Source organism: Tursiops truncatus, chromosome X, assembly GCF_011762595.2.
Source record: "Tursiops truncatus isolate mTurTru1 chromosome X, mTurTru1.mat.Y, whole genome shotgun sequence".
NCBI lineage: Eukaryota > Metazoa > Chordata > Mammalia > Artiodactyla > Delphinidae > Tursiops > Tursiops truncatus.
The window spans coordinates 119,045,344-119,072,729 of record NC_047055.1 but is presented as its reverse complement, the minus strand read 5'-3'; the positions used below and the strand labels follow the sequence as shown (position 1 = coordinate 119,072,729).

General features: G+C 45.3%; 1 protein-coding gene across 7 annotated transcripts; it reads left to right on the top strand.

Annotated features, from left to right (window-relative positions):
* On the top strand, positions 1 to 27,386 carry PRPS2 (phosphoribosyl pyrophosphate synthetase 2). Of its 7 annotated transcripts, XM_073799138.1 has the most exons (9): positions 1,256 to 1,528; positions 2,092 to 2,172; positions 2,604 to 2,704; positions 5,820 to 6,003; positions 13,514 to 13,612; positions 14,615 to 14,739; positions 21,856 to 22,029; positions 22,952 to 23,111; positions 24,784 to 27,386. In XM_073799138.1, exons 4-9 carry the CDS (start codon positions 5,899 to 5,901, stop codon positions 24,874 to 24,876), a joined length of 756 nt encoding a protein of 251 aa, XP_073655239.1. In that variant the 5' UTR covers positions 1,256 to 1,528; positions 2,092 to 2,172; positions 2,604 to 2,704; positions 5,820 to 5,898; the 3' UTR covers positions 24,877 to 27,386. The 7 variants fall into 7 exon arrangements, with proteins under 7 accessions (XP_004317760.1, XP_073655240.1, XP_073655242.1 ...); XM_073799139.1 differs by lacking the exons at positions 1,256 to 1,528; positions 2,092 to 2,172; positions 2,604 to 2,704 and adding exons at positions 281 to 425; positions 1,033 to 1,229; XM_073799141.1 differs by lacking the exons at positions 1,256 to 1,528; positions 2,092 to 2,172; positions 2,604 to 2,704 and adding exons at positions 432 to 645; positions 1,033 to 1,229.

The window sequence follows — 27,386 nt, the reverse complement described above, 5'->3', positions numbered from 1 at the left end:
CAGCTCCTCCTCCCTCAGCTCTGCCCCTCCAGCTCCGCCTCCGGGACCCGCGGCTGCGCTTTCCCACTCTTCCCACCCCGCAGCTCCTCCTCCCTCAGCTCCACCGCCTCCAGCTCCTCCTCCCCCAGTCCCGTCCCTCCCGCTCCCGTCTCCCAGCTCCGCCCCTCCAGCTCCGCCCCCTCCAGCTCCTCTTAGCTCCGCTCCTGCCGGTGTCTGCCAGTCGCGCTTTCCAGCTCTTGCCACAGGGTTCCGTGTTACCGCCGCCTCCGCCGCCCCGCGCCGCTTGGAGCCCCGCGCCTGACCATGCCCAACATCGTGCTCTTCAGCGGCAGCTCACACCAGGACCTGTCTCAGCGCGTGGCTGACCGGCTGGGCCTGGAGCTGGGCAAGGTGGTCACCAAGAAGTTCAGCAACCAGGAGACCAGGTGGGAGCCGGGCCGGGGAGGGCGCTGGGCGCGCGGCTGCGGTTCCGGGCCGGCGCCGGCGCTTACCTGGGACCCCCTCCGCGGCTGCCCGCTCCGCCTTCCGGGGCGGGACGGCCACTACGCGGCCTCCGCGCCACCGTCGCGGCGTCCGGGAGAAGCCGAAGAGGGCGGCCCCAGCCCGGAAGAGCGACCTCCGGGCGGTCACAGGGCACGGGAGGAGGTAGGCGCAGCTGGCGGGAACCGCGGGGCACGCGGGGAGGGACGGCCCGGGGCGAGCGCGTTCCTGCCTGGCCGATCCCAAACCCCGTGCGCGCGAGGGAACGTCCCGCCCACGTCCCCAGCCCTGGCTGCGCGCTGGATTCGCCTGGGGCCGTTGAAAGTGCCTCTTACCCGCCCTGCCCCAGAGATTCCGGTCCGAGGGCTGCGGGGTCGGCTTTTTAAAAGCTCCCAGGTGACAGTCCTGAGCTGCCAGAGTGCAGACTTCTGAGTTCTCCAGAGGCTGTGGTCCTGCAAAGGGTTTAAAGAACCTGAGAACTCCAGGGCCCACGTGCTGGGATCCCCTGTGCTAACTTTTCTGCTTCAGAGATGATGGACTTTTTCTTTTCAGCTTCTTCGTCTTCCTGCGACTCTGCTGTGTCCCGCAGCAAGGCCATGGCTTGAATGTAACTGCTGCCCATGTCTCAGGTCCACAGGAAGCGGTCGCCTCTGTCCAGTGAAGTCAGGCTGGTGGCCCCCTCTGAAGCCGGACCAGCAGCTCCTTTTTTTCCACTTTCCTGAGTCCACGCAGCTGTTGACTAATTACAAGTTGGTCCCATTTCTCCCGCCACTTAAATATCTTCCACTGTACTCACTTACTGATCTTCTTTTTTTTTTTTAAGTTACCGATCGTTTTGATATCTTTGGCAAAGATTCAGTTCAGGCAACATTTCCAACAAGCGGTGCTGGAACAATTGTTGGCAGCTGCAAAAAAACCCCAAAAAAGTCCATCCATACTTCCCACCATTTCAAAAATGAACTTGAAATGGATCGCAGGCCTAAATGTAAAACCTAGAACTAGAAATTTCTAGGAGAAAACATCGGAGGAGAATCTTGATGCCCTTGAGGTGGGCAAAGATTGCTTAAATACCGAGGGGTTATTATTATTACATGGAGAGAAGGTGGAGGTTGCTGTTTTCAGCTTGTTAGGATATGGGAAACCCTTATTCCAGGTGGGAAATCACCACTGCATAACCCTGATGATAATATAAGTGAAGAAACATTTGTGAATGAGTATCAGGTGGTGTTACTGCACGAGTCCTTCAGCTAAAGAATTCCACTTGGCAGAGTTTTATCCAGAGGTCTCAGAGGAAGTCCAGGGCTCTGGAGAAGGATAGTGTATTTATGTTTGAATGCCACAATATCTGGCAGTCCTGTTTAAGTTGCAGTAGCTTTCAGAAGAATGGGATGATAGTTTGTCTCCTGGCGGCAGTGTCATATAAGTCAAGGAAAAATTTTTATTTGGTTTTGAGTATTTTATAACTACCACTCGATAATTAGAAATCATGAGGTGTGAGAAACCACTCAGCCTGAAGTCTGGGAATTGCTATATAGTTACATTTTATGTTTTTAATATCTAGACTATAAAAGGTTAACTTCCTGACTTTTCTCTTTCCCATGAACTGTCTAGGCCCAGAGGTTGATTCTTTTATAAGGAGGACTGTATCAGATACTGCACTAGTGATCCGGTTTTTACCGTGGGGTCCTAGAGGTGAGAAGCAGAAGGGCAAAGGAAGAGATAATTGATACAATTCATGTCCAGGGGCCCCTTCCTGAACCTCTCCCTGAACCAAGACGAGAAATCTGGTGTGGCGCCTGGTCCTCAACTCCTCCCATTACCCATTTTAAAAACACTAATTGGACACAGAGCCTCATGATTTTACCTTCTCATCTCTAAATTATTTAAGGTCTGCAGGGAGACATTGGCTCCAGCTTTACAATTGACCGCTGAAGGAGCACAGTGATGTCCTAGGACAGCACTGATGATGGTGTCTGAAAGTCTATTGTAACCCATTATGTTGGTCAGTGAACATGCCCAGAGCAGCTAGCTGGATCCTGAGACCCAAAGTTCTGGTTATCTGTTGTGTAACAAGTCACCCCAGAGCTCAACGGCTTGAAACTAATTGTTTATTTGATTCTCAGACCTGCAGTTTGGACAGGGCTCAGCAAGGAAGGCTTGTTTCTATCCTGTGTGGTGGAGGGGCTGGAGGGTCCACTTCTAAGCTGGCTCACTCACATGGCTGGTAAGTTGGCACTAGCTTTGGCCTGAGAGCTTGGTTAGGAACCTCAGCATCTCTCCCCACAGGGCTGCTGGAGCTTCCTTATTAGAGCGTGGAAACTGAGGTCCAAGCACAAGGATTCCAAAACACAGGAAGTGGCAGCTCCCAGTCTATTAAGGCCTGGGCCCCAAAGTCAGTGCATCGTCACTTCTGTCGCACTGTGTTGTCAAGCACGGAGTCCTCCCAGATCCGGGGAAGAGGCCATAGACTGCACTTCTTGATGGGAAAAGTGTTAGTCTGTGGCCCGTCTTTTAATTACCACACCCATTCGTTGGTGGCTCAGATAAACTCATCAGCCTTCTTATTTCAGGGTCAGTAAAGAGCAGTGGACGCTGCCTCCTGGCCACAGTTTTTAAAAGACCTAGAGTAAAGATCAGTCGCAACCATCTTTATGAGTAGAAGCAGGAATAGCTTTGGGGAAAAGTTGCCATGGTGATTGTATGTATTTTCTGTCTTCCCCTGGACTGCTAGTCATATGGGGATTGAGGTTCCTTAGAAAAACTAGGCCAGAGAAGCTGAAATTCGGGGATTAAACAGTCATAACACCAGCAGTTGTTGGCAAACCTTTTCTGTAAGGGGCAGACAACATTTTAGCCTTCGTGGACCCATGGTGGCTCTGCTGCTGTTAGGTCTTACAGTTCTGTAGGTTAGAAGTGCATCATGGGTCAGTGTTGCTTTCTGGAGGCTCTAGGGGAGAATCCATTACCTGCTTTCCCAGCTCTCAGGGGCTGCCTACTTTGCTTGGCTCTTGGCCCGTTCTTCCATCTTCGGGACCAGCCACATAGCACGTCTCTGACCCTACGTCAGTCCTCACATCTCTTTCTCTGACCTCTTTTCTCTCCCTCTTCCATTTTTAAGGACCCTTGTAATCACACTGGGCCAACTACAATAATCAAGGGTAATCTCCCTGTTTTACGGTCACCTGACTAGTAGCCTTAATTCCATCTGCCACCTTGCTTCCCCTTTGCCCTATAAACGAACATATATATTCAAAGGTTCTGGGGATTAGGACATAGACGTCTTTGGGAGGCCATTATTCTGCCCACCCCATTCTCAGCTCACGGGCTATTATTGACCCCTGAGCTTTATGATACTGTGATTTCCAGATTGACTTCACCTCGCAGTTGATGTGATGTTCACGAAGGAATTACACGTAGCTCTTTAGTACTCGGATCGGAGGGAGTATGTAGAATTCGGTCTGTCACATGCTCATCCCGAGGTTGGCATCGTACTCTTTCCATCCATGGCAGAGCACGTGCGAGGTTAAGACCCACTGTTATCAAAACTCATTTTCAGATCCTGTCAACTTGAAAAATGGCATTTTTGTCTTCTAATTATTCTGTTTAAAGTTGAGTAGAAGCTTCTGTTGATTCAGATAGACTGCTATATGGTATTCGAAATGCCATTTGTGTTTACATTTTCTTAAGAAATAATTAGCTCTTTTAATAAAACAATACCATTGGGTATAATGGGTTTCTGATTGCAAGAGACGGGATACAGGTAACTGTGTATGTATGCCAGTGTTGTGCTGACTCGTTCTCTTGTTGAACCCCCAGAATCCTGTACCTGAAATACAGAAGCTTCCTGGTAGGCAATTTTCAAAGACTTTAGCTCCTATTTGCTTTCTCAAGAAGCTACTGGAGGATGCCCATCAGTAAAACAAGGAAGTGCACCAAGAAAGGGTACAGAAAGTGGGAACTCGAGGGCAGGAAAGGGGTGGAAGCAATCCCCAGGAGACAGCTGTGCACAGCTGGAAAGAGAAGGCAGCTCAGGGAGAGACTCGGGCAGGCCGAGGAATGGAGATCACGCTCGAGGCCTTTGACGTTGACATCATGGGATTTAGTTTGTTAGCCAAGTGTTGAGGCTGCCATTTGTATGCAGTACTCGGAAAACTTAGTAGTTGAAGAGGTTGGATAATTTCCTCCAGGGTAAACAGACCCCCAAAAGTTGTGCATAGAAGGGCAATACGAACTTGGTTTTCAGTTTACTGAATGACTCAGCTCTGAATGGCACTGACACAGTTAAAATTGTAGCTCTCAGATTTAGTTGGAAAATGCTGATCGATGTGAGGAAGATGGCAAGATGAGATGGGAAGGCTGCACACGGGTGCGGGCGACGGGTTGGGGAGGAGATAGGGGTCAACACGTGATGCCTAGGATGAAAAATCCAGATGAACGGGCTTCCCTGGTGGCGCAGTGGTTGCGAGTCCTCCTGCCGATGCAGGGGACACGCGTTTGTGCGCCGGTCCGGGAAGATCCCACATGCCGCGGGGCGGCTGGGCCTGTGAGCCATGGCCGCTGAGCCTGCGCGTCCGGAGCCTGTGCTCCGCAACGGGAGAGGCCACAACAGTGAGAGGCCCACGTACCGCCAAAAAAAAAAAAAAATCCAGATGAAGCAATACAAACGTAAGGGAGGGACTTTGAAAATAAATATCTAAAGACCATGTCAAGAGTTGAAATTGGCTGCCTCTGTGCTGTTTATTTGTTTTAAGCCTTACAGAACGGATTGGAGTTTTTTAAGCAATGTGTTATGTGTAACGTTAACGAAAGTGAAAAACTAAAATACAGTTAATGTAACAGGCCTGAGACAATTTCTGAAGAGCATATGGGATCCCCTCATATATGGAAAAGGTCCCTTTGCAAGGTGGCCCTTGGCTGGCTTCTGGGAGCTTAGCTTTCGTGAGGTTTCCCGCCATTCCCTGTGGGAATAGCTCACTGCTGAACGGTGTAAACCACGTGGTTAACACCGAGTCCCTGGCCCCCCGTAAAACCCCAGGCACTGAGTCTCTAATGAGCTTCCCCGGGAGACAGTGCTTCACGTGTGTTGTCATAGCTCGTTGCCGGGGGAATTCACACGTCCTCTGTGACTCCACGAGGGTAAGGACTCTTGGAAGCTTGTGCCTGGTCTCCCCAGACCTCGCCCGTGTGACTTTTCCCTTTGCTGATTTTGTTCTGTCTCCTCTCAGTGGAAGAAGTCATACCCTCGAGGACCACTGCCTGCCAAGTCCTAGGGAATCACAACCCTGGGGGTGGTCACAGGGATGCTTTCCTATTAATGGGTGGCATGTTCCTTCCCCTAGCGTCGAGATTGGCGAAAGTGTGAGGGGAGAAGATGTGTACATCATCCAGAGTGGCTGCGGAGAAATCAACGACAACCTGATGGAACTCCTCATCATGATCAACGCCTGCAAGATAGCGTCATCCTCCAGGGTGACCGCCGTGATCCCGTGCTTCCCCTACGCCCGCCAAGACAAAAAGGACAAGGTATGGGGGCGGGGCTCCTGTTGGAGGAACCTGCTCTGCCTTAACGGCTACGTTGATTTTCTCACTTTGTACCTCTGAATCCCTGGGAAATGCCTGCTCTCTCCTGTCAGGATGGAGTAAATATGCCTTCTCTGGTTGGCTCTACCAAAGGTTTGTCTTTGGACCAGCCATCACGTTAATATTTGTACATATAGAAACAGAGAAAGTGTATTTTTGTAGGTATGAAAATACCATTGCTATAATATAAAATTATTATACTTTACATATAATGAAAGTGGATGAAATTATTGTGTACCTTTGTGGTGGTGAATAGAACTAAACACACACACACACACACACACACGCACACGCACACACACACACACGCACCCCTGGTGAGTATAAAACACTGGGGGAAGTTCCTGAGGCAAGGTTGCACCATCTCAGCATTGTTTCTTACAGCTGCATATGAGTCTACAGTTATCTCAAGATACCAAGTTTAATTTATACCGTTATCTCTTTTTAACCTTGCAAGAGGAATGAAGTTAATATTGTTGAATTATTCTTTTTGTAACACTAGCACTGTAGGAGGCTTTGTGAGTTTCTAGAAAAACTGAAGATACGGCCTCTGCCTTCAAGAAAAATCAGAGAAGTTGGAGTTGGAGGGGAACTTGAAAGGGGAATGTATTACTTTGCTGGGCCTGCGAAAACAAATGACCACAAACTGGGAGGCTTACTTAGAATGCCAGAAATGTACTCTCTTGCAGTCCTGGAGGCCAGATGTCAGAGGTCACGCTGCCAGCAGGCTGCAGTCCCTCTGAAGACTCTGGCGGAGCCTTCTTTGCCTCTTCCTGTTTCTGCTGGCTCCTGGCATTCCTTGGCTTCTGGTAGCATCATGTCCATCTCTGCCTGTCTTCACATGGCTGCCTTCCTGTGTCTCTGTGTGTCCTTTTGTCTTTTATAAAAGGACAGTTACTGGATTTAGGGCCCGCCCTAATCCAGAATGAGCTCATCTGGATCTTCACCTTAGTTACATCTGCAAAGACCCGATTTCCACATGAAGTCACAGTCTGAGGTTCTGGGTTGACGTGAGTTTTGGGGATACCATTCAGGCCTCTATGGGGAGCAACTCTTCAGCTGTTGTCCGCCTTGTATTTTATGAATAGATGGTCGGTTCCGCGGGAATCCTTTCAGTTCCATATAACATAAATCCATAAAACATATATTTATGGACATTGAAATGTGAATTTCAGATAATTGCCACATGCCGTGAAATGTTGGGGTGTGTGTTGGGGGGGCTGTGTGTGTGTCTGTCACTTTGTGACTTGCCTTTAGCTTGTGAGCAGCCCAGACCTGAGGTCCCACCTGCTCCTGTGAAGCATGTGACGTCCCACTTGTCATTTATGGAGCTGCTTTTATTCTAAACTTGATTTGCAAGTTTTATGTGTGTTTCAATTTATTTCTTTTGTCGCATCAGTGTAGTCTGTTGTCGTAGCTCTTCCTCCCATCTGGGTGTTTCTATGGGCTTGTTCAGCATCTTGGTTCTTGTCTGTGGCATAGAGAAGCTCATATCCGGCTACCATTTCTCTTCCATGTAACAGGGGGTTTAGTAAATTCTGTATTCTGTCATTTGTCATCAGATTTTCCTTTTTTTTCTAGTAGCTTTTGCACTTGGCATGAAGATATTTGATACATTGCTTCTTCTTTGGTAAATTCCTCCTTTTATTATTACTTGACCCTTTCCCACTGTGTAACGATTTGGAACCCTAACTTGTTTTTTGGGTTTTTTTGTTTGGTTTTTGTTTTTTTCTTTTTTTTTAAAAAAACCCTAACTTTCTTTTTAACTGATACAAATATTGAGACGCCTGCATTTTTTGTTTGCAAGTATTTGATTGGCAGTTACCTCTTGTTCCAATATTGTATTTTCAAACTTTGTTTCTTATGTTTAATCATAATGAAGTCTTTGTCACATAGAGAAACTAGCATGGTCTGCATGGCTGGTGTCCTGCCCCCCACACAGGGGATGTGACGGCACTCCTGGCCTCTGGCCTCTACTTGCCAGGATTGCCCTCTGTCACCACGCTGATGAAGAGCCCTCCAGAGCTCTTGCAGCCCCAGTGGGCTTAACTGTTCCCTGGAACCGTGTTGTTCAACTGTCTCTTGATCCATGTTCCTATTGTTGGACATTGAAATGGGTTTTCTTTTTTTTTTTTTTTTTTTTTGCGGTACGCGGGCCTCTCACCGTTGTGGCCTCTCTCGTTGCGGAGCACAGGCTCCAGACACGCAGGCTCAGCGGCCATGGCTCACGGGTCCAGCCGCTCCGCGGCATGTGGGATCTTCCCGGACCGGGGCACGAACCCGTGTCCCCTGCATTGGCAGGCGGACTCTCAACCAGTGCGCCACCAGGGAAGCCCAAGATGGGTTTTCTTTTGGGGGCCATTTTGAGTACCAGTTTCTTTCCTTCCTTTCACTGTTCCTTAGTCGCTTTGCTGTAAGTGTGTTTCTTAGAAACAATATGGTAGCTGCTTTTCGTTTTTACTCCAATCAGACAGTTCCACGACTTTCTGAACTTAACCGCTGATGGAAGAGATAAGATGTGGTCACCGTCAGCAGCACAGAAGCAAGGCCATGATAGCAGTTGAGAGATGGCACCAGTAGCAGCAGAGGGAATCTGGAGTTCAGAAATGGTGCGCCGTATTGTTGGAGAAAGCTCATAGCAAAAAAAGAATCACAGAGGGCTGTGTTAGTTTCCAATTGCTGCTGTAGTAAATTACTATAAGCTGGGTGGCTTCAAACAACAGAAATGGATTCTCTCATAGTTGTGGAGGCCAGAAGTTGAAAATCAAGGTGCGGCAGGGCCATGCTCCGTCTGGAGGCTCTAGGGAAGGATCCTTCCTGGCCTCTTCCAGCTGCTGGCAGCTGCCACGTTGCCTGGCTTGAGGCCGTATCCCTCTGACCTCCGCTTCCATCTTCACGTGGCTTCTCTTGCCTCTGTCGGATCTCCCTCTTTAAGGATACATACTGTAGCATCCAGGGCCCTCTGGGATAATCTCCCCATCTCAGAATCCTTAGTAAAACCACATCTGCAAAGGGCCTCTTTCGAAATAAAGTAACAGTCACACAGGCTCCAGGGGTTAGGACCTGATATCTTTGGGGCCACCATTCAGCCCACTCCAGGGGGCCTTGATAGGTCACTGATGTGTGAATAAGTGGGTATTTAGGGACAGTTCAAGCTTTGAGATAGTGTCATTATTACATCATTTATCATGTAAGTCAGGCTACTTGAGGGCTTGAAAGGGGATTCTGTGAATAGTGATGCCAGGAAACAAGTGTTCACCCAGCTGTCCCAGGTGAGTCTGACTCTTGACCACCCTTTGTAGAGCCTGGCTCTTTGGGACTGACCTCGGAGGCGGCCAGGACATGTCGATTGTTCTGGCACCATCATTTCTGACCTATCTCTAGTCAAGCTGACTCGTGTTGCAGTAAGGAGAGAGACTGTTTCTCTCACCATGCTGCTCGAAAGGGAAATCTTTAATTTTGTCTATCATTTGAGGTGTGCTTTTGGACTTTTTAAATTGCTGCTAATAACTTTTCTAACTACTCATTTCTTTCCCTAGACCAACTGGGCTGGCTTTGTATCAGGAAACTTGAAATGAGGGTAACAAAGGATTTAGTAAGCACCTTAGAGAAATGGCCTGAGCCTATATGTAATTCATGTATCAGCCAGGGCTAGTGATGAGGAAACCCAGGGTGATGGGGAAAACACTTCTCCCCGCTTTTGGCTTCACTTAGGTAGGCTAAAGGCCACGTAGTGTTCGAATGTGATGGGAAGTCGTCGGCCACACTTGTTCTATGGGCTCAGAAAGAAATTCTCCTCCTCAGCCACTGGAGGAGCCCTGGGGAGCCCCACAGACTTGTCCTTTCCTTCCCATAGGACTGTACTGTCTATGGCATCTAAGACACAATGGAATTCTGCGCAGTCGATCTATTTAGAGTTACCTGCAAAGAAGCGCAGAAAAAGCTAGAGCCTTTTAACCAGATCTAAAGCTTGTTTCATTATTTTTAACCTCACTGCTTGTTTTTAAGCAAGGCTGCACATCTGTCAAATTTTATTTTTGCTTTTATTTGTATGTGCAAGAAGCCAGGGACAAGTTCTGACAGTGAAGGAAAGGTTTCATGATGACACGTCAGCACAATGTAATACTAACATGGAAAAAAGATGACAATATAGTATTCATTGTAAAAAGTGTGGTGCAGAGTGGTCTGAGTTTTGGGGTAAGACTTTGGAGCCAAGTGGACTTGGGTTTGACCTTTAGTGCCATTACTTACTCTTGTTCCGTTGTGTCTTTAGTTTCCTCCTCTGGAAGTTAAGGATGGTATTTGGTACTATTTATAAAGTGCTTGGCACACAAGTGGGCAGACTCTTTCCCAAAAGAACTAGGTGTCAGATTGTTGAGGCTTTGTGTCCCACTGGGACTCTGTTGAAATCGCTCCACTTCACCATTTGGTGTGAAAACAGCCATATTTAATATGTAAACGAAGGGGTATGGCCGTGTTCCAATAAAACTTTATTTATGGACATTGAAATATGAATTTCACATACTTTTCAAATGTCACAAAGTACTGCTTTTGATTGGTCTTCAACCACTTTAAAACCTAAAAACCATTCTTAGCTCACAGGTTGTGAAGAAACAGAGCATGGGCTGTCTTGGCCCATGGGCACCAGTCCCCTGACCTCTGCTATAGTGGGTGGTCAATAATTGCTAGTTTCCTTCCCTGCTAAAAACCGTATGATGTGGGCACAGCTGGAAATAATTACTTTTGAGGGGGTAGAAGACTTGGAGCTTTTTTTCCCCCCCAAATTTTCAAGGTTATGTTCTATTTTCAATGATCAAATAGTTTCTTTTGATTTCTTAACTGGAAAAATTGAGGACAGTTGTGCTGACACAAATTTCTACAATCTCGTCAATTTTTAAAGCCTGCGAAGTTTACACTTTTTAGCGGGGCAGCAGCCGATACATTAAATAAAATCTGGACTCTGGAGAGTCTTTGTCGAGGTTGGTCTGGCTCACAAAATATTTGACCTTTATCCGTTTTTCATTAGGGGAGTCGAACGTTTTATTTTCGGTTGCTGTACCTTGACTACCTTTGTTGAAATGTCTTACAAATTTTTCTCTGTCTTGGCTATAAAGTCAGTTGAAACTTGTGGATCATTTTTCCTGCAAGATGCAGTTGGGGGTTGAGGCAAATTGCGAAAGATGGTCCAAAAACCAAATTTGAAAACAGAGTTTGAAGAAGGAGATCAGAAAGTATGAATTTAAAAATTACCCCTGTGCTTTGGCTCTCAGAAGTAAGAAATGCTCAACGCCATGGAGAGAACGCTATGGAGAGCAGAGGACTCTTCTCGTAGGTTATCAGCTTAGAGAAAGAGCCCCAAATTGATGAGCATTGTGAGTCAGATTCCCAGCTATCGATTTGTTCTTTTTAATTATCTTGGAATTTTGTTAGACTCAATAATTCTCATAGTTAGTGAGGTGAATGACTAAGCCTCGGAAACTTGTTGTTACAGAGATCCTGTTATTAAATATTTATCGAAGAACTGTCATGTGCAAGATACAGAGCCGGGACTGCAGGTGATGTGGAAATCTCCAAAACCAATTCTTTGCCCTTGAGGGACGCATAGTCTAGTTGTGAATTATGCATCCTACGTAAAATATCTTCTGATGTCAATCTTTAAGCAGGCGGCATAAGGTGGTCCCATATGGTGGGGACCAAATGCTGTGTCCCTTTAGAAGGGACAGATCATTTCTCTCTAGATTTCTCGGAGTACCTTAAAGTTTGGAGATTGGAACCAGATCTGGAGGATCAAACACATTGGGTCTGCAGAGATGGGGGTGGAATAAGGGTAAGGTGGGTGTGCAGGTGTAGATGGCAAGGCTTAGAGTGTTCTCCGGAAGAGGGAGAGAGCGGGCCCAGTCCCCACTGCAGGGAGGACCCCTCCTGGAGGCGCAGGGATGGCGGTGGGGCAGACCAGGTCTTAGTAGCTAGAGCCGCGCTGGCGGGAGGGCTTTTTATCCCAAAGGCAACGTGGACCAGAGCAGGGGAGCTAACACAATGAAAACGTGACTTAGTTGAGCAGGTTGAACAATTTTTTAAAAATTAGAAAACTGTTTCCCCATAATCTCACTTTCTAGAAACATCTACTGGTAACATTTGGGCTGTTACCTCTCATTCTTTGTGTGTGAAAAAAGTGTGTGTGTGTGTGTGTGTGTGTGTGTATTATCATCAAGTAATAGGTTTCTTTTTTATAAAAGAATGGTGTTATTAGAGAAAATAAAAATAATCTGTTCACATTGTGATATAATTCCTGTGTGTTTTTACATGAATATACTGTGTATGTGTGTGTGTGTGTGTGTGTGTATTTAACAGAGATCATTTGTTACTATTTTGAATGAAATCTTTTTTGTTTTCAGCTTTGAGATATAATTGACATGTGACATTGTAAGTTTGAATGAAATCTTCTATTAAGCTTACATTTCCTTTTTTGTGGTGTATAGAAATAACACTGTTTACAGCAAAATGCTGAACTCTTTCCCTAGGTCTAATCATGCCTCTATAATCCCTTGGATTGTTTTGACGTGGACAGAGTTACTGTCCGTCATTTATGGTGTGGAACCTAAAGCTATGGAGAAGTTGGGTACCTTCAGAGAGGATACGGTGTCACGCTGCGTGTGTTTCTCTGAATATCAAATTATCCATCACCTTAAGGTGTTCGTTCTTGGATATGGTTTTTGTCGAATTTGTAACAGCCTTCGCTCCCAGCTGTAGTGCAGAAACTTGTCTTTAGGGCTGGCCTTGGCCTTCAGGGCTCTGCAGGATGCGCCCCTGCCTCTCTCCCGGCATGCCCTCACATTCTGTCCTGGACCACTGCCTGTAGCCACGCTAGGATTCGTTCCGTCCCTGGATATGATCTCAGCCTCCATAACGTCACATGGGCTGCTCTTGCTGCCACACTGGTCTCCCGCTTCTGCTGGCCTCGCCTTAAAAAGCACTTTCCTCAGAGGGGCCTCTGACAACCAGTGTCTTTTAACTTGATGTCCTTCATGCTCTTGTCTGTCTGTCTGTCTCTCTCCCGGGACCTATTATTCTGCACAGTTGTCACAATTGGAATTATATAAATTGTGATGTTACATGTATTTATGTTTAATTATTTGCTTCTTTGATATTTGTTTTCTATACCCAGTGTCAGGCACACTGTCTCACAGTAGTAGATGTAAATAATTAATATTTGGTGAATAAAACGGGATGAGTATCTTTTGCTATTATAAGCTATAAATTTCTTTATTAATAATGAAATCATTTAAATTACTAAGTTTAAATTATTGAAGTATTAATTTTGAATTATTAATGTTAATTTTCTTCAAGTGTAATAAAGCATCTGTGATTCCTCTTTCTTCTATAAATCTTAGTGGGAGAAACCTGGAGGTCTCCATCTCTCCCCTGTTATAAAATCCGTGCCTTTATATTTTAGAGTCGTGCTCCGATTTCGGCGAAACTCGTGGCCAATATGCTCTCGGTCGCTGGGGCGGATCACATCATCACCATGGACCTGCATGCCTCTCAGATCCAGGTTCCAGAATTCTCTTTGTTGTCCTTGGTTATGGTGGGGCCTTAGTGCAAGTGGTTAAATCCTAACGCCCTGTTAAGTTAAATAATTTTTGAAGGAGGTAACACTACATGTGTTTTTAAGTTTGTATATGGCAACTCTTGGATTTTCATCTTTTTTACTGAACTTAGAAATATATTTAATGTTGATATCGCCTGTATCCAGCACCACCTTCCCTCTACTCACTTTTGGAGGAGCAGGAATGGCTTCTTGGTAGTAAACTCTATAATTCCATCTCCACTTCTGGAAAATAATTAGAATGGGAGAGTCGTAATGTAGGTTTTTTAAAACTCTTCATAACTTAGTTCCGTAATCTGGTAAACAGGCCAAATTACACTATGCATACTCTGTGATATAGTGAATGTTGACTTATTTGGCTTATAATAAGGTGTTTAAGAAACAGCAAATCTCTCACCCATTGATCTACGAAACCATTCTCCTATTCCTTAGGATAGAGCTGATCGTAAAATAACAGACCATGTCCCCGTATTGAACTGAAATCTGCTTCTGGAACATATCTGTCTTTTGATTTAATTCTGTTTGAATTAAGAAAAGGGCGTCTGCACAGACATAGAAAAACGGTTACCAAAGGGTAAAGGTGGGGGGGAGATAAATTAGGAGCTTGGGATGAACAGATACACACTACTATATATAAATTAGGTAAACAACAAGGTCCTACTATATAGCACAGGGAACTATATTCAGTATATTGTATAATGGAAAAGGATCTGAAAAAGAATACATGCATATATATATATGTATATATATATATATAAAAATAGCTGAATCACTTTGCTGGACACCTGAAAGTAACACAACCTTGTCAGTCAACTATACTTCAATTTTAAAGAAAAAAAGGGGAGTCAGTTGAAAAGGCTTCTTTTGAATAAAAAATTCAAGTTTTATCTCATGAAAGAGATCTTTTTAAAAACCCTGCAATAACGTGACACCCGCTTCTCCCCTTAGGGGTTCTTTGATATCCCCGTGGATAACTTGTACGCGGAGCCCGCGGTCCTGCAGTGGATTCGGGAGAACATCACCGAGTGGAGAAACTGCATCATTGTTTCACCTGACGCCGGGGGCGCCAAAAGGTACTGCACAGGCCCAGGCGGCATGAGGCAGATTTAAATTTGTGTGTTTGCCGACTGCTTTTTCCTTTCCGTATGTGTTAGATAAGGAAGCATGTCTTCAATTACTGAACAGTTTATTTTGCAAATAAGCAAGTAAGTAGCCAACAGGCTTCACCTCCAGAGCAGAGAGCTGTCATCTTTAACATTTCATCATTCATGAAAGAAAAAAAAAATACAGACGTTTGGTTTCAGCAAAGAATGTTTTGAGGTTTTTTTTGGGTTTTTTTTTTTGGCAGTACGCGGGCCTCTCACTGCTGTGGCCTCTCCCGTTGCGGAGCACAGGCTCCGGACGCGCAGGCTCAGCGGCCATGGCTCACGGGCCCAGCCGCTCCGCGGCATGTGGGCTCTTCCCGGACCGGGGCACGAACCCGTGTCCCCTGCATCAGCAGGCGGACTCTCAACCACAGCGCCACCAGGGAAGCCCTGTTTTGAGTTTTTTAAGTTTTCATTTCTGATTATAAAAGCAATGAGCCTAATTGGAAAATAAGGCTTTTACTTAACAACACGATTGACCAAGCTAGTTCTTCTTACTACAAACATTTAGAAATGGAAGCCAAGATAGAACAATTTTAAAATGCGTGTCCGCAGAGCAGCCGGAAAGAAAGGGAGATGTCTGTGGCCCAGAAATAAAGAAGGCTGACAGCCGTGCTCGGGGTGGCCTGGGGTATGGGTGTCAGATCCAGGAAGAGGCGGGTGGCTTGGGAGAGGCTATAAGGCCCTCATGGGGGCCTCCAGACAGAAGGGAGATGGCAGGGAGACCCCTCCCTGCAGCCTGGGGAGGAAAGCCAGTCTTTCCCGATGCTGGGAAAATTGACCCCAGGCCACAGAGCCACGGCCGAGGGAGAATTCCACAAGCCCAGCTGTTCAGTAAGCACTCCCCGCTGAAGACCACCTCATTGTGCCTGACTATCCCAGTTAGGAAGCCGAGGGGGTGCAGCCCACCGAGAGCCAGCGCCTGCAGATAACAGGGCGGCGGGCAGCCAGCCCCGTGGGCTCAACAGGACAGTTACTGGGCTGTAAAAGGAGGATGCTGGACGGAAATTGACATGGCACTAAAAGCATCAGAGCGCAGGTGCACTGAATGGCGTAAATAATCGTACTGAGAAGCAAATCCAGAGGGCTTTACAGAGACTCAAGGAATTAAAGAGCAATCAGTACAGACAGTTGAGGATCGGGGTGAAGATGAGGGAACGCTGATGCAGAGTGCTTTACTGTGCTCCGAGACTCAGTGAGTCAGAGTCACCTTGTAGAACTGTGCAGCTGCTCTCTGGCGGGGAGAAGAGCGGAATGAAGTTTTAATGCCCGGGCAGGGGCCTCCGTCAGGGAGGGAGAGGTGAAAGAGAGCTCCGTCCACCAGTCCTGTGAGAAAGCAAGGAAGCTCGTAACTCTGTGCACGCTAGTAAACCTGCCACGAGAGAGTGGTGACCATCAAGCTTGGGGACAACTTTAAAATGCAAATGCCCATCCCTCATCCCTTCCACGGCCAAGCTAAGGACCTAGAATCGAACTTAAAAGCTCCCCTTCGGGTGCAAGCAACCCAGAGTGTTGTCTGCTTAAGGCAACAGGGGAATGAGAGCAACGTTTTGGAGTAATTTCTCTTGGAGATGCTTGCAGTTACTTAGAAACTTACTGAAGTCACACAGTGGCATCTGCAGGCGAATGCACTGGCCTGCTCGAAGGTTAGAGGTGAGCAAGTGGGTTGAGAGGGAGCATAAGGCGTAACTTGTTTTTAGTAACAGCTTTATTGAGATGTAATTCACATACCTCCAATTCACCCATTCAAAGTGCGCAGGTCAGTGGGTTTTGTGTATTCAGAGTTAGGCATCTGTCACCACTGTCTAATTCCAGAACATTTGCAGTCACTCCCCACTCCCTCTCCCTCCAGCCTGTGGCCACCACTAATCTCCATTGTGTCTAGGGAATTGTCTCCCTGGGCGGTTCATATGGATGGATCATAAAATAAGTGGCTTTCATGTCAGGCATATTTCTTTTTTTGACCAGAACAACTTAGTTTGATAGCTAACAGGCCAAAAGAATAATAGATTCCACAAACTTCTGTGGCCTTGTGTTTTTCCATCCCAACCCTATTTTTTTTTTTTTTTTTTTTTTTTTTGGTGGTACGCAGGCCTCTCACTGTTGTGGCCTCTCCCGTTGTGGAGCACAGGCTCTGTGGCATGTGGGATCCTCCCAGACCGGGGCACGAACCCGTGTCCCCTGCATCGGCAGGCGGACTCTCAACCACTGCACCACCAGGGAAGCCCCCAACCCTATTTTTTATGTATAGGGTGATGTCTCCCATTTCCTTCTTGAGGGACCTCTATTCTTCCCAAAGTCAGAATTATGCTTTTCAAACATATACCCCCCCTTTTTATTTCACACAGATGATGTTATGCTGCACATACTTCTTTGCTGTTTTTTTTTTTCCAAAGCGTGTTCCGCCTTAGCAACAGTTCCCCAGCTGTGCAGTAGGTCTGCTTTCTTGGTTTTCGCAGCTGGGTGATAGGCCCTTGGGTGCGGATGTAGTGATTCCTTTAACCAGTCTCACGTTCCTCTTTAGTAGGTGCTGTTGTTTATGTTCTTAGGCACATTCCTGCAGCACGACACTCACTTTCACATTTCATATACTTGTACAAGTAGGATGCGTTCCTAGAACTGCTGTTGCCAAGTCCAGGGGCATGAGCTATTTAGGTTTTGATGGACAGGGTCAAAATTTGGTCTTTGAAAGAAGATAGGCTTCGCTGGTGGCGCAGTGGTTGGGAGTCCGCCTGCCAATGCAGGGGACACGGGTTCGAGCCCTGGTCCGGGAGGATCCCACATGCTGTGGAGCAACTGGGCCCGTGCACCACAACTGCTGAAGCCCGTGCACCTAGAGCCTGTGCTCTGCAGTAGGAGAGGCCACTGCAATGAGAAGCCTGCGCACCGCGGCGGGGAGTGGCCCCCACTTGCTGCAGCTAGAGAAGGCCCACGTGCAGCAGTGAAGACCCAGTGCAGCCAAAAATTAAATAAATGAATAAATTAATTAATTTAAAAAATATATTAACTCAAAATTCACATATAAAAAAAAAGAAAGAAGACCATTGGGATTAGCAGATAAAACTACTATATATAAAATAGATAAACAACAAGGATCTGCTGTATAGCAGAGGAAACTATATTCAGTGTCTTGTAATAAACCATAATGGAAAAAAGTCTGAAAAAGAGTATATAAATATATATATATGTATAACTGAATCACTTTGCTGTGCACCAGAAGCTAACACAACATTGTAAATCAAGTATACTTCAATTTAAAAAAAAGAAGATAGGGCTTCCCTGGTGGCGCAGTGGTTGAGAGTCCACCTGCCGATGCAGAGGACATGGGTTCGCGCCCCGGTCCGGGAAGATCTCACATGTCGCGGAGCCACTAGGCCTGTGAGCCGTGGCCGCTGAGCCTGCGCATCCGGAGCCTGTGCTCCGCAATGGGAGACGCCACAACAGTGAGAGGCCCGTGTACCGAAAAAAAAAAAAAAAAAGAAGATAGACCAGTTGACATTCCCAAGTATGGATGCCAGTGACTTTGTACACAGGCTTGCTTACACAGCAGATGATCGGACTTCTTTTACTTTACAGATCGGCTGAGTGATACATGGCATCTCCTCCTGTAAATTGCAGTTGCGTGCATAAGGTTGAGTGCTCCTTCTAGCACGTTCATATTTTGTTCATACCTTTTGCATGTTCTGTCAGCTGGAGGCCTCTTCCTCTGGCTTGTTAGGAGTTCTGTGCAGGCAGGAAATGACATGTTTTCTTCTCGTGTGTAGCAAGTAAGTTCCCAAGTTTTTCACTTCTTCCCTTTTTGTATTTTTCTTCTCTGCAAGACTTTTAAAACATGCTTATGTACTCACATTTATCTCTGTTTCACATTATGGCTTCTGGGTTTATGAAGGATCACCCTTAACATTTTTCTTCTCCCATGATTTCATATGTTTTAAGGGTTGCTTTTTTCCTTTTTAATGTTTTGATTTTTCTTCCATCTGAAATTTGTTTTGGAATAAAGAGTGAATTAAGAATCCAACTCCCCCTGTCCCCAGCTATCTGAATTGTCCCCAGAACTATTCAGTAATCAATTTTTCTCACATTGATTTGAAATACCATCTTTTATTATATACCAGGCTCCCCCATCTACTTGCCAACTCCTGCTCAAAAAATGCAGAGTCAGCTAGCCAGAGGAAATGGCCAGTAGCAAGATGCTGTTTTTGTTCAGATCCCCTTCAGAGTAGTTCCGCTCCGATCACCCCTGCTCCCCCTCTGCCGGGAGAGGCAGGCTTTTTAGGGGCATGCATTTCCGGTTTTTTGTCACCTCCATTCCTCACCAGTTTTTGCTACACATTCTTGTCATCCTCATATCCTGGAGTAAGCTGTTCCCCAACCGACAAAATAGCCTCGCAGGTAACGCATGATACGTACAGTTGACATTATCTGTGGCTTCTTTGTTTGATGCAAGAAGTCGTATTTCACCAAGAAAAATAGATATCTATCTGACAAATTGGAACTTGTTGTCATAGAAAAAACTTTGAGGCTTGATTTGTTCCAGGTACAAGTTAGTATCCCCACAAAACTTAATCTCGCCACAAGAGGTCACTTGTGGGTAGAAAAAAATAAACCTTAGGAAACACACCACTGTTGAGATAGTCAGTATTAACGTAAAACTGGTCTGGGAAGTTGGTGAAACTAAATAATTCAGATTTGACTTTTTTCTCTTTTCTTTTAAAGAGAATGTAATAGTGTATCCAGAAGAAATGGAAATCAAACTATGTATTATTTTTGTCCTAGCTTTTTCCACCCAAGATTTCTATATGATACACTGTCTCAGCATCGTATGTTAGGAATAGGTATTAAGTCTCAGTTATACACCAGGAAAAGAAGAGTTGGAACCTGCGGAGAAATAGGAATGTTCTCGCAACCCAGGGGGCTTTTTGCAGGGATATTTTCCTTTATTCTCTGCTTCTGATGTTACCATTGGGTACCTGCAGTGGCTGGAGCTCCCCCACTCATGTTCCACGCCTGTCCCCAACCCCCCAAAACCTGAGCTTCTTTCCCACGCAGGCCTCCGCGCCCCTGCTGGTGTGTTTGTGCACAGGCTTAGGAGAGAGGATCACATGGCAGAACGCAGGTTATGCTTGGACTTGAGTTGCTTCAAACTTCAGCCCCAGTGGTGGCGCTTCCCCACCGCAGTGAGATCTTCCTGGTCCTTACAAATAAACAGAATTTTAATGTATACGCACGTACATAAGGTGTTCAAGAGTCTTTCTTGGGAAAACCTGTCTTGCGTTCTGAGAAACTAGCTTTCCTTAATGGGAGTTTAAATGGCTTATCTTTTATGAAATTGGCATATAGATAGTAGTATATGTTTTAGGGCGATTATGGGGCAAAATCTTGGTCAGCATTCAAATTCTATTTAGTTATATATATGCCACAATTTAAAAAAATACTTGTTGAATGTTCTCAGAAACAAGCAGGTGTAACCTGTGGTACACAGTCCCCTTCATGCTGCGCTCTTGGCCCCAGAGAGTGGGTTCCTCTCAGCGCCTTGGCCACACTCGGCTTGATCAGAGCACGCATGGGGCGCCACTCGTGGTTACCAGCTGAGGAGGACGCAGTGAATGGGACCACGACTTAAAAAGCGTCCAGAGGTTGCATCCTCCAGTCGCTGCATACTAAATTAGGGTGTGTGAGTGTGTATGTTTTGGTCCCTCGATAAAAAGTTTTTCAGCTGAATTGCATCAGGAGTGACCCTCATTTCAAAAAGTGAAACGGGAAAATCTTCATGTCACCTTATGTCTATGGTGTTATTTTGCACTGTTTCATCATTGAAGTCTATTCTTCACAGGAAAAATCTGGAATGTTCCAGGCTCACTAGCAAGCCTGGCCTGCCACCTTCTCCTCCTTTTGCCAGTTCAGGCCTTTCAGAGCTGACGACTTTTGAGCATTTGCCCTAGTTGTGCAGAGGCCTGGACTGTGATTACCGTGTCCGGAGGCCTCGTGTCCCGTGAAGCCCGTTGTCCTAAGCGTACAGATTACATGGCTGCGCTCACCCGGACTTTGTCCCCACTGGCTGCTCCCTACACTGAGCAGTTAGTATTTTCTAAATAACTTGCTTTTAGTTGTGCCCCTCACTTTAAAAGGTACCCACAAGGGCTTCCCTGGTGGCACAGTGGTTGAGAGTCCGCCTGCCGATACAGGGGACACGGGTTCGTGCCCCGGTCCGGGAAGATCCCACATGCCGCGGAGCAGCTGGGCCCGTGAGCCATGGCCGATGGGCCTGCGCGTCCGGAGCCTGTGCTCCGCAACGGGAGAGGCCACAGCAGTGAGAGGCCACGTACCGCAAAAAAATAAATAAATAAATAAAGGTACCCATGAACACTAACCTGTTGAGTGTCAGCTGCTTAGCCAGGAGTTTTAGCCCATGGTCAAGGCGCCCTGGCTTTCTTCCCCAGCTGCCACAAATGCAAGGCCACATCCTAGCATGTTTCTCCCCTTGCGTCGCTTAATACATATCCCAGACCAGGCCTGGCTTTGCAAGGGAGGCCTGATTCTTGCATTATCTTGAGTATGGCTGGTCACGACAGTCCTAAAATACAGCTGTGAAGAACACAAGTTTTTTTGTATTGACAGTGTTTGATGTATCTGTCTGTGTCTTTTTTTTTTTGTAATGAATCTAGAGTTTTTTAATGTAATTTTGGGAATACGTTTTCAGAATTAGTCTAATTTTTTTCCCTATCTATATTTTTTAACTTTTAATTTTATATTGGAGTATAGTTGGTTAACAGTGTTGTGTTAGTTTCAGGTATACAGCGAAGTGATTCAGTTATACATATACATGTATCTATTCTTTTTTCAAATTCTTCTCCCATCTAGGTTGTTACAGAATATTGAACAGAGTTCCCTGTGCTATACAGTAGGTCCTTGTTGGTTATCTGTTTTAAATATAGCGGTGTGTACATGTCACTCCCAAACTCCCAATCTATCCTCCCTGCCACCTTCCCCCTGCTAACCATAAGCTTGTTCTCTAAGTTCGTGTCTGTCTGTGTCTTTGAGCAGGGTCACGTCAATCGCAGACAGGTTGAATGTGGAATTTGCCTTGATTCACAAGGAGAGGAAGAAGGCAAATGAAGTGGACCGGATGGTGCTGGTGGGCGATGTGAAGGACCGCGTGGCCATCCTTGTGGATGACATGGCCGACACATGTGGCACCATCTGCCATGCTGCGGACAAGTATGCGTGTGGTTTGGGACCCCTGAGGAGAGTGTCAGGGCGTCTCATTAAGAAAGGAAGAATGTCAGCTGTTAAAAAACTCGGCTCACTTTTCCTAATTATTACTGATAGCTTAGTAGTAGTTTTTCAGACCAAAGTCAATTCTAGGCCTATTTTTTTTTCTCGGTAGGGAAAAAACTGTGGTCCTTTATGGCCTGGTTTTCATTTTCAAGGTTGAACTTTCAGTGTATTTTTAAAGAAGTTCAGGGAAGGTGCTTCTCCTGAAACTGAGCACAGGCGGAAAAAGACAGTCTTTCGGCCTCTTCAGGCCCTCGCTTCCTTGGCTTGCCTTCACTCCAGCCTTCTCAGCGTTGGCTTCCAGGGACTTAGAGCTGGGCTGTTCCGCGTGGGAGCCACCACCCAGCCATGCACGGCTGCAGAACGCGTGGACTGTGGCCCGTCTGACGTGAGATGTGCTGGGAGGGTAGAATGCACAGCCGGTTTCAGAGACAGAACGAAACAAAGAGTGTATAATACCTCAGTTTTGTGTATTGATTGTATGGCAACATGGTGACATTTTGGCTTTACTCTTTTAAACCTGGGCAGTTTTGTTCCCTGGGAGACATTTGACAATATCTGGAGACATTTTTGGTTGTGACAACTGAGGGGACGGGTGTTGCTGTTGGGTAGAGGCCAGGGATGTGCTGCACAGCAAAGAATTATCCGGGCCCAACGTCAAGGCTGATAATCCCTGATTTAAGGGAATGTAAAGTGTTTGGCCAGCACATACCTTAAAAGATCCTGTTTTAGACTGATAAATGTGAGTGAAATTGGTTCCCTGTTTTCCTTTATGGAACACACTATTGCTTTTAAATTCACACTGAGGGGAGAATGCTTCAAGAATATTTGTGTGCACTTAGTTTTTTTCTCTTTTATTTTATAGGCTACTCTCGGCCGGAGCCACCAAAGTTTATGCTATCCTTACCCATGGGATCTTCTCTGGGCCAGCTATTTCCAGAATAAATAATGCCGCCTTTGAGGCTGTTGTTGTGACAAACACTATACCCCAAGAGGACAAAATGAAACACTGCTCCAAGATTCAGGTACTGGCTACACTGCAGGCAGAGCCAAGCAGGGAGGCAACTCGCATCTTGTGTGTGTGACCACTTGCTAAGCAGATGTCAGTAGAGGTTGTAGCTTCCCGTAATGGGAAGGTATGATACATGTTAGATGTCTGGGAAAGGCTGGGGCCAGCAGAGGTCAAAGTTATAAATAGTAAGTGAATAAAGCCAAAGTAAAGAACATTAAGAAACAGGCTGTGGTAAAGCTAAACAGAGTTACCACATGACCCCCCTGGTCCACCTCTAGGATTATTCCTCCAAATCTGAAAATGGCTGTTCAAACGAAACCTTATGCACGAACATTCACAGCAGGCCTTATTCACGGTAGCCAAAAGGTGGAAATGACCAAATGTCCACCGACAGTTGAATGGTTAACCCAAGTGTGGCCTCTTCATACGATGAAATATTCCTCAGCCTTAAAAAGGAAGGAGATTTTGATACTTGCAACAACATGGATGAACCTTGAAAGCGGTATGCTAAGTGAAAGAAACCAGTCACAAAAGGACAAATATTGTGTGATACGTAAACTAGATTCCACTTAGCTGAGGGCTCTAGAGTAGTCAGATTCATAGAAAGGGGAAGTAGAGTGGTGGTTACCAGGAGCGGGGTGTTTAATGGTGCAGGGTTTCCGTTTGGGACGATGAAAAAGTTTGGGAAATGGTTACACACCACTGGGAATGTAGTTAATGCCAGTAAGTTCTATACTTAAAAATGGTTAAAATGGCATCTTTTGTGGTACATGTATTTTGCCACAGGTTTTTAAATGGGGAGGAAAACAAGCAGCTTGGCTGTGCCAGGGGTCTCTTAGCTTTACTCCTTCTATCCCTCCTGCCTTGGGAGGCCCCCAGAGAGTTGGCAGTGATCACTTTACACCAGCTGGCCTGAAATAAGTTGAAGGGGTTTGAGTCCTCGTTTTGCCTCTGTGTCTTGGTGAACCTTGGCAAGTCGTTTCATTGCTGGAAGCCTACATGCCCATCATTAGAACATGAAGGTGGATCAGTGATCTGCTTCGTGATTTCTCATCCATCGGAGAGCAACACAGTTCATTCGGCACCAGGAGATTCATTAGAAAATGGTCAGAATAGCTATGCCTTAGATTTTCATGTCTGATTCTCAGTAGTTGAGAGTCAGCAAATTAAGGCCCCCGGGCCCAATCCAGCCCACCATCTCTTTTTGTAAATAAAGTTTTACTGAAACACAGCCATGCCCATTCATTTATGTATTGTCTATGGCTGTTCTCATGCTGACCCCGGAGTTAGATGATTACAGCTGTGCTGTCAGACATTACAGTTTCTGTGTTTTCAGAAACCAAGAGAGAGAAAAACCTTCCACATGATGATTGAGTAAAATTAATTTTAAAACAACAAACACTGAAAGTAAAGGATGTCTCTGGTTAACAGTGGCCCTGAAAAGCCTTTGAAGTATCTGCACTGAAAAATCTCACTTCCAGGATCCCGTACAGGATTGTAATTTGAAGACAGACCCAAAACTGTCAGTCCTCTCAGAAGAAATGGCTGTGGGGAGGTTCGATAGTAGCACATCTTATGTGCTGGAGAAAGCGTTTCTAGGCTTTCTGGCTTCTAAGTTTCCAATTAAACATCACTGAGATGTCCCACTTTCTTCTCCTCTTTTCTGTCTTTTCATTGGTGTTTAGGTTATTGACATTTCGATGATCCTGGCCGAGGCGATTCGAAGGACCCACAACGGTGAATCTGTGTCTTACCTGTTCAGCCACGTCCCACTGTAAATCCAGGATGTGAGGTGTGGAAGCAAGCCTGCTCTGGCTTCTGACTTGCGTGCATTTGTCTGATTATTAGCTTTAGGACTAAGTAGTTATATTAATGCAAAAGCATCAGATCTTTGTATACTCCGAGGGCCACTGGTTTTCCCCCTCTTAAAGCTCCCGACCATTTATTTTCAGTTTGGTGGGGAGGGCAGTGGTTATTTGATCTTTAAGTGAACAGTCTTAAATGAGAAATGTTTCTGTTATCGTGATTTGTTCTGATAGGTGACCTTTTTTTCCTTTGTTCTGTCAGTGCTTTGAGGCCACAACTTTCAAGTTTATAATTCCATTGTGGAAGTTCACAGTTTATGTATTTCAGGGTTACCAAAGGTCAGCTCAGATTAAAGCCTCTGTGTAAATATAAAATGATAATGCCTGTGGACATTTGGGTGAAACCCTGTAGAGAATTAGCCTTTTGCTTCTAAGTCAACCTTAGAGAATTTTTAATACCCTGAATTTTGAGTATTTGTTTTAGTGATCAGGTTTCCAAGAAACCATTTTGGTTATTATGCTTAATTTGGACCAAATTTTATGTAGCTGAAGATGGCCACTGACACGTTTAATTCTGGTAAACATTAGACATATCAGAGGCAATGTAGTTCAGTATTTTTTTATTGCCACTTCTAAAAATCGTAACTGTCACTTATCTGAAATACCTTGTTCTAAAATTCCAAAATTATGTTCAGCAATAGAGCTGACAGAGAAACTGTTTTGAGGTAGTCTGCAAGTACACTGTCACATTCATGCTGTGTCCATCCCAGATGCACCTCATGTCCTGCCATCTTGTTTTTTTTAATGTCCTGTTTTTAGCTCTAGCTTTTACTTTGCCTTTTTTCCAAGAGTTTCATGTTGTGGATTTCCGTCACAACAAAGACTTCTTCGCTAAGTCCCCTCACATTTACTAGTCTGATCTCTGTTTTGCTTTTAACATGAGAAAAAGATGAATTGTTTGTGGGTGCCTCCAAATACATATTTAAATATTATTTCCTTAGTGTTGATCTCATGGTCTTTTGCCTTTTGTACTCACAAGTATCAAGCCTTCTAGGCAACAGATTATTGTAACTAAAGCAGTTACCTGAAAAGTGTGGGTGAGAAAGGCCTAGGAAAAAAAGGACAAATAAGGAAACATTAGTTGCTCCATGAAGTTAATGTTCAAATGGTGGCCCAGGAGTGATGGTGGAGGGGAGATAGCTTTATCCACAGGTGGCTTTTGACGGCTGCTGAGTGAGGCGCGCCCATCTCCGGTGGCAGGCGGCAAGCATCAACTCTGAATTTTCCTAAGTGCGCGTTGGTGGACAACCAACTGAGCGCTTCCGCCCCCAAAGAAGAAAATGTGCCTGCACAGACAAAGCCCAGGAATAATAAATAACAGTCTCCTTCTGCTGAATCTCAAAACTTGGAGAGAAGAAAGTCTCTGATCTAAATTCTGTGGGTGGAAAAATGAAATCTGTTTAAGTTGTTAACAAACCTGAATAACAGTCTTTAAGGTTTCAGACTTCAGTACAGCAGAGGGTGAATCAAAGTTTAAAAGTATCATCTTAGTCATCGCAGAGACTAGCATTTTGCTGTACCTTAAGAGGGCTTTTGAGAAAAAATCCTAGTGTAGCCTGGTTAAGGTCAGCTATTCAATACGATGGACGTTATCTAGACAAGAGTTGATTTGAGATATGTGAAGAGCCTATTTAGATGTATGTAATTTTTATTTTGGACAAATGAGTGATATCTGTATTTCTTGAAATTTCTATGCATAGAGAAATGAAAATGTAGTTATGAACGCACGCAGGTAGACAGCTTCGCATCCCAGTGTGGACATGATGACAGTGACTAAAACCAGTTGATTTAAAGGTAATCATTTCATCTAAGATTTAAGAGTCTAACACATAGAGCTAGTTTTAAAATAATGATCTTCAGATAAAGAGATAAAAATCGGTATTGTCATTCTCTGAATTAAGAACTGATTGTTTCTATGGTTATTTATCTCCACTTTTATATTTTAAAGTACTTCGGGTACATCTGTCAGCTAAATAGACTAGAGGTAGCCCTGCACGGCGGCAGTGTAGCCCTTAACTATTTGATGGTCCAGTTCAAAAAAGATGATGAAGACAGCCTTGAGAGCAGCGTAATCCCAGAACTTGTGCGTCCCTTGCTGCTTATGCGGAAACATTTCAGTGAAACCACCAAATATATTGCTCCTGTCTGACTCTGCTGCATGGCAGTTGACTTGGCGTACATCTAACCAAAAAGGGGAGCCAGAGAAATATGAATATACCAAAGTTGCTCAGTTTCCAACTTAAGTTACATTAACCAACTTAAAGAGGTTCGTAGTATAACTTTCCTTTGGTAGATATGATGTCAAATAGATTGAGGAACTACGTCATTTGCAGTGCTTGTATTGGTTTAGAATATAGGATTCGAAGATCTTCCAACACTGTACTAAAAACATTTCAATAAAATCATGCTCCTTCTTTCTTTCA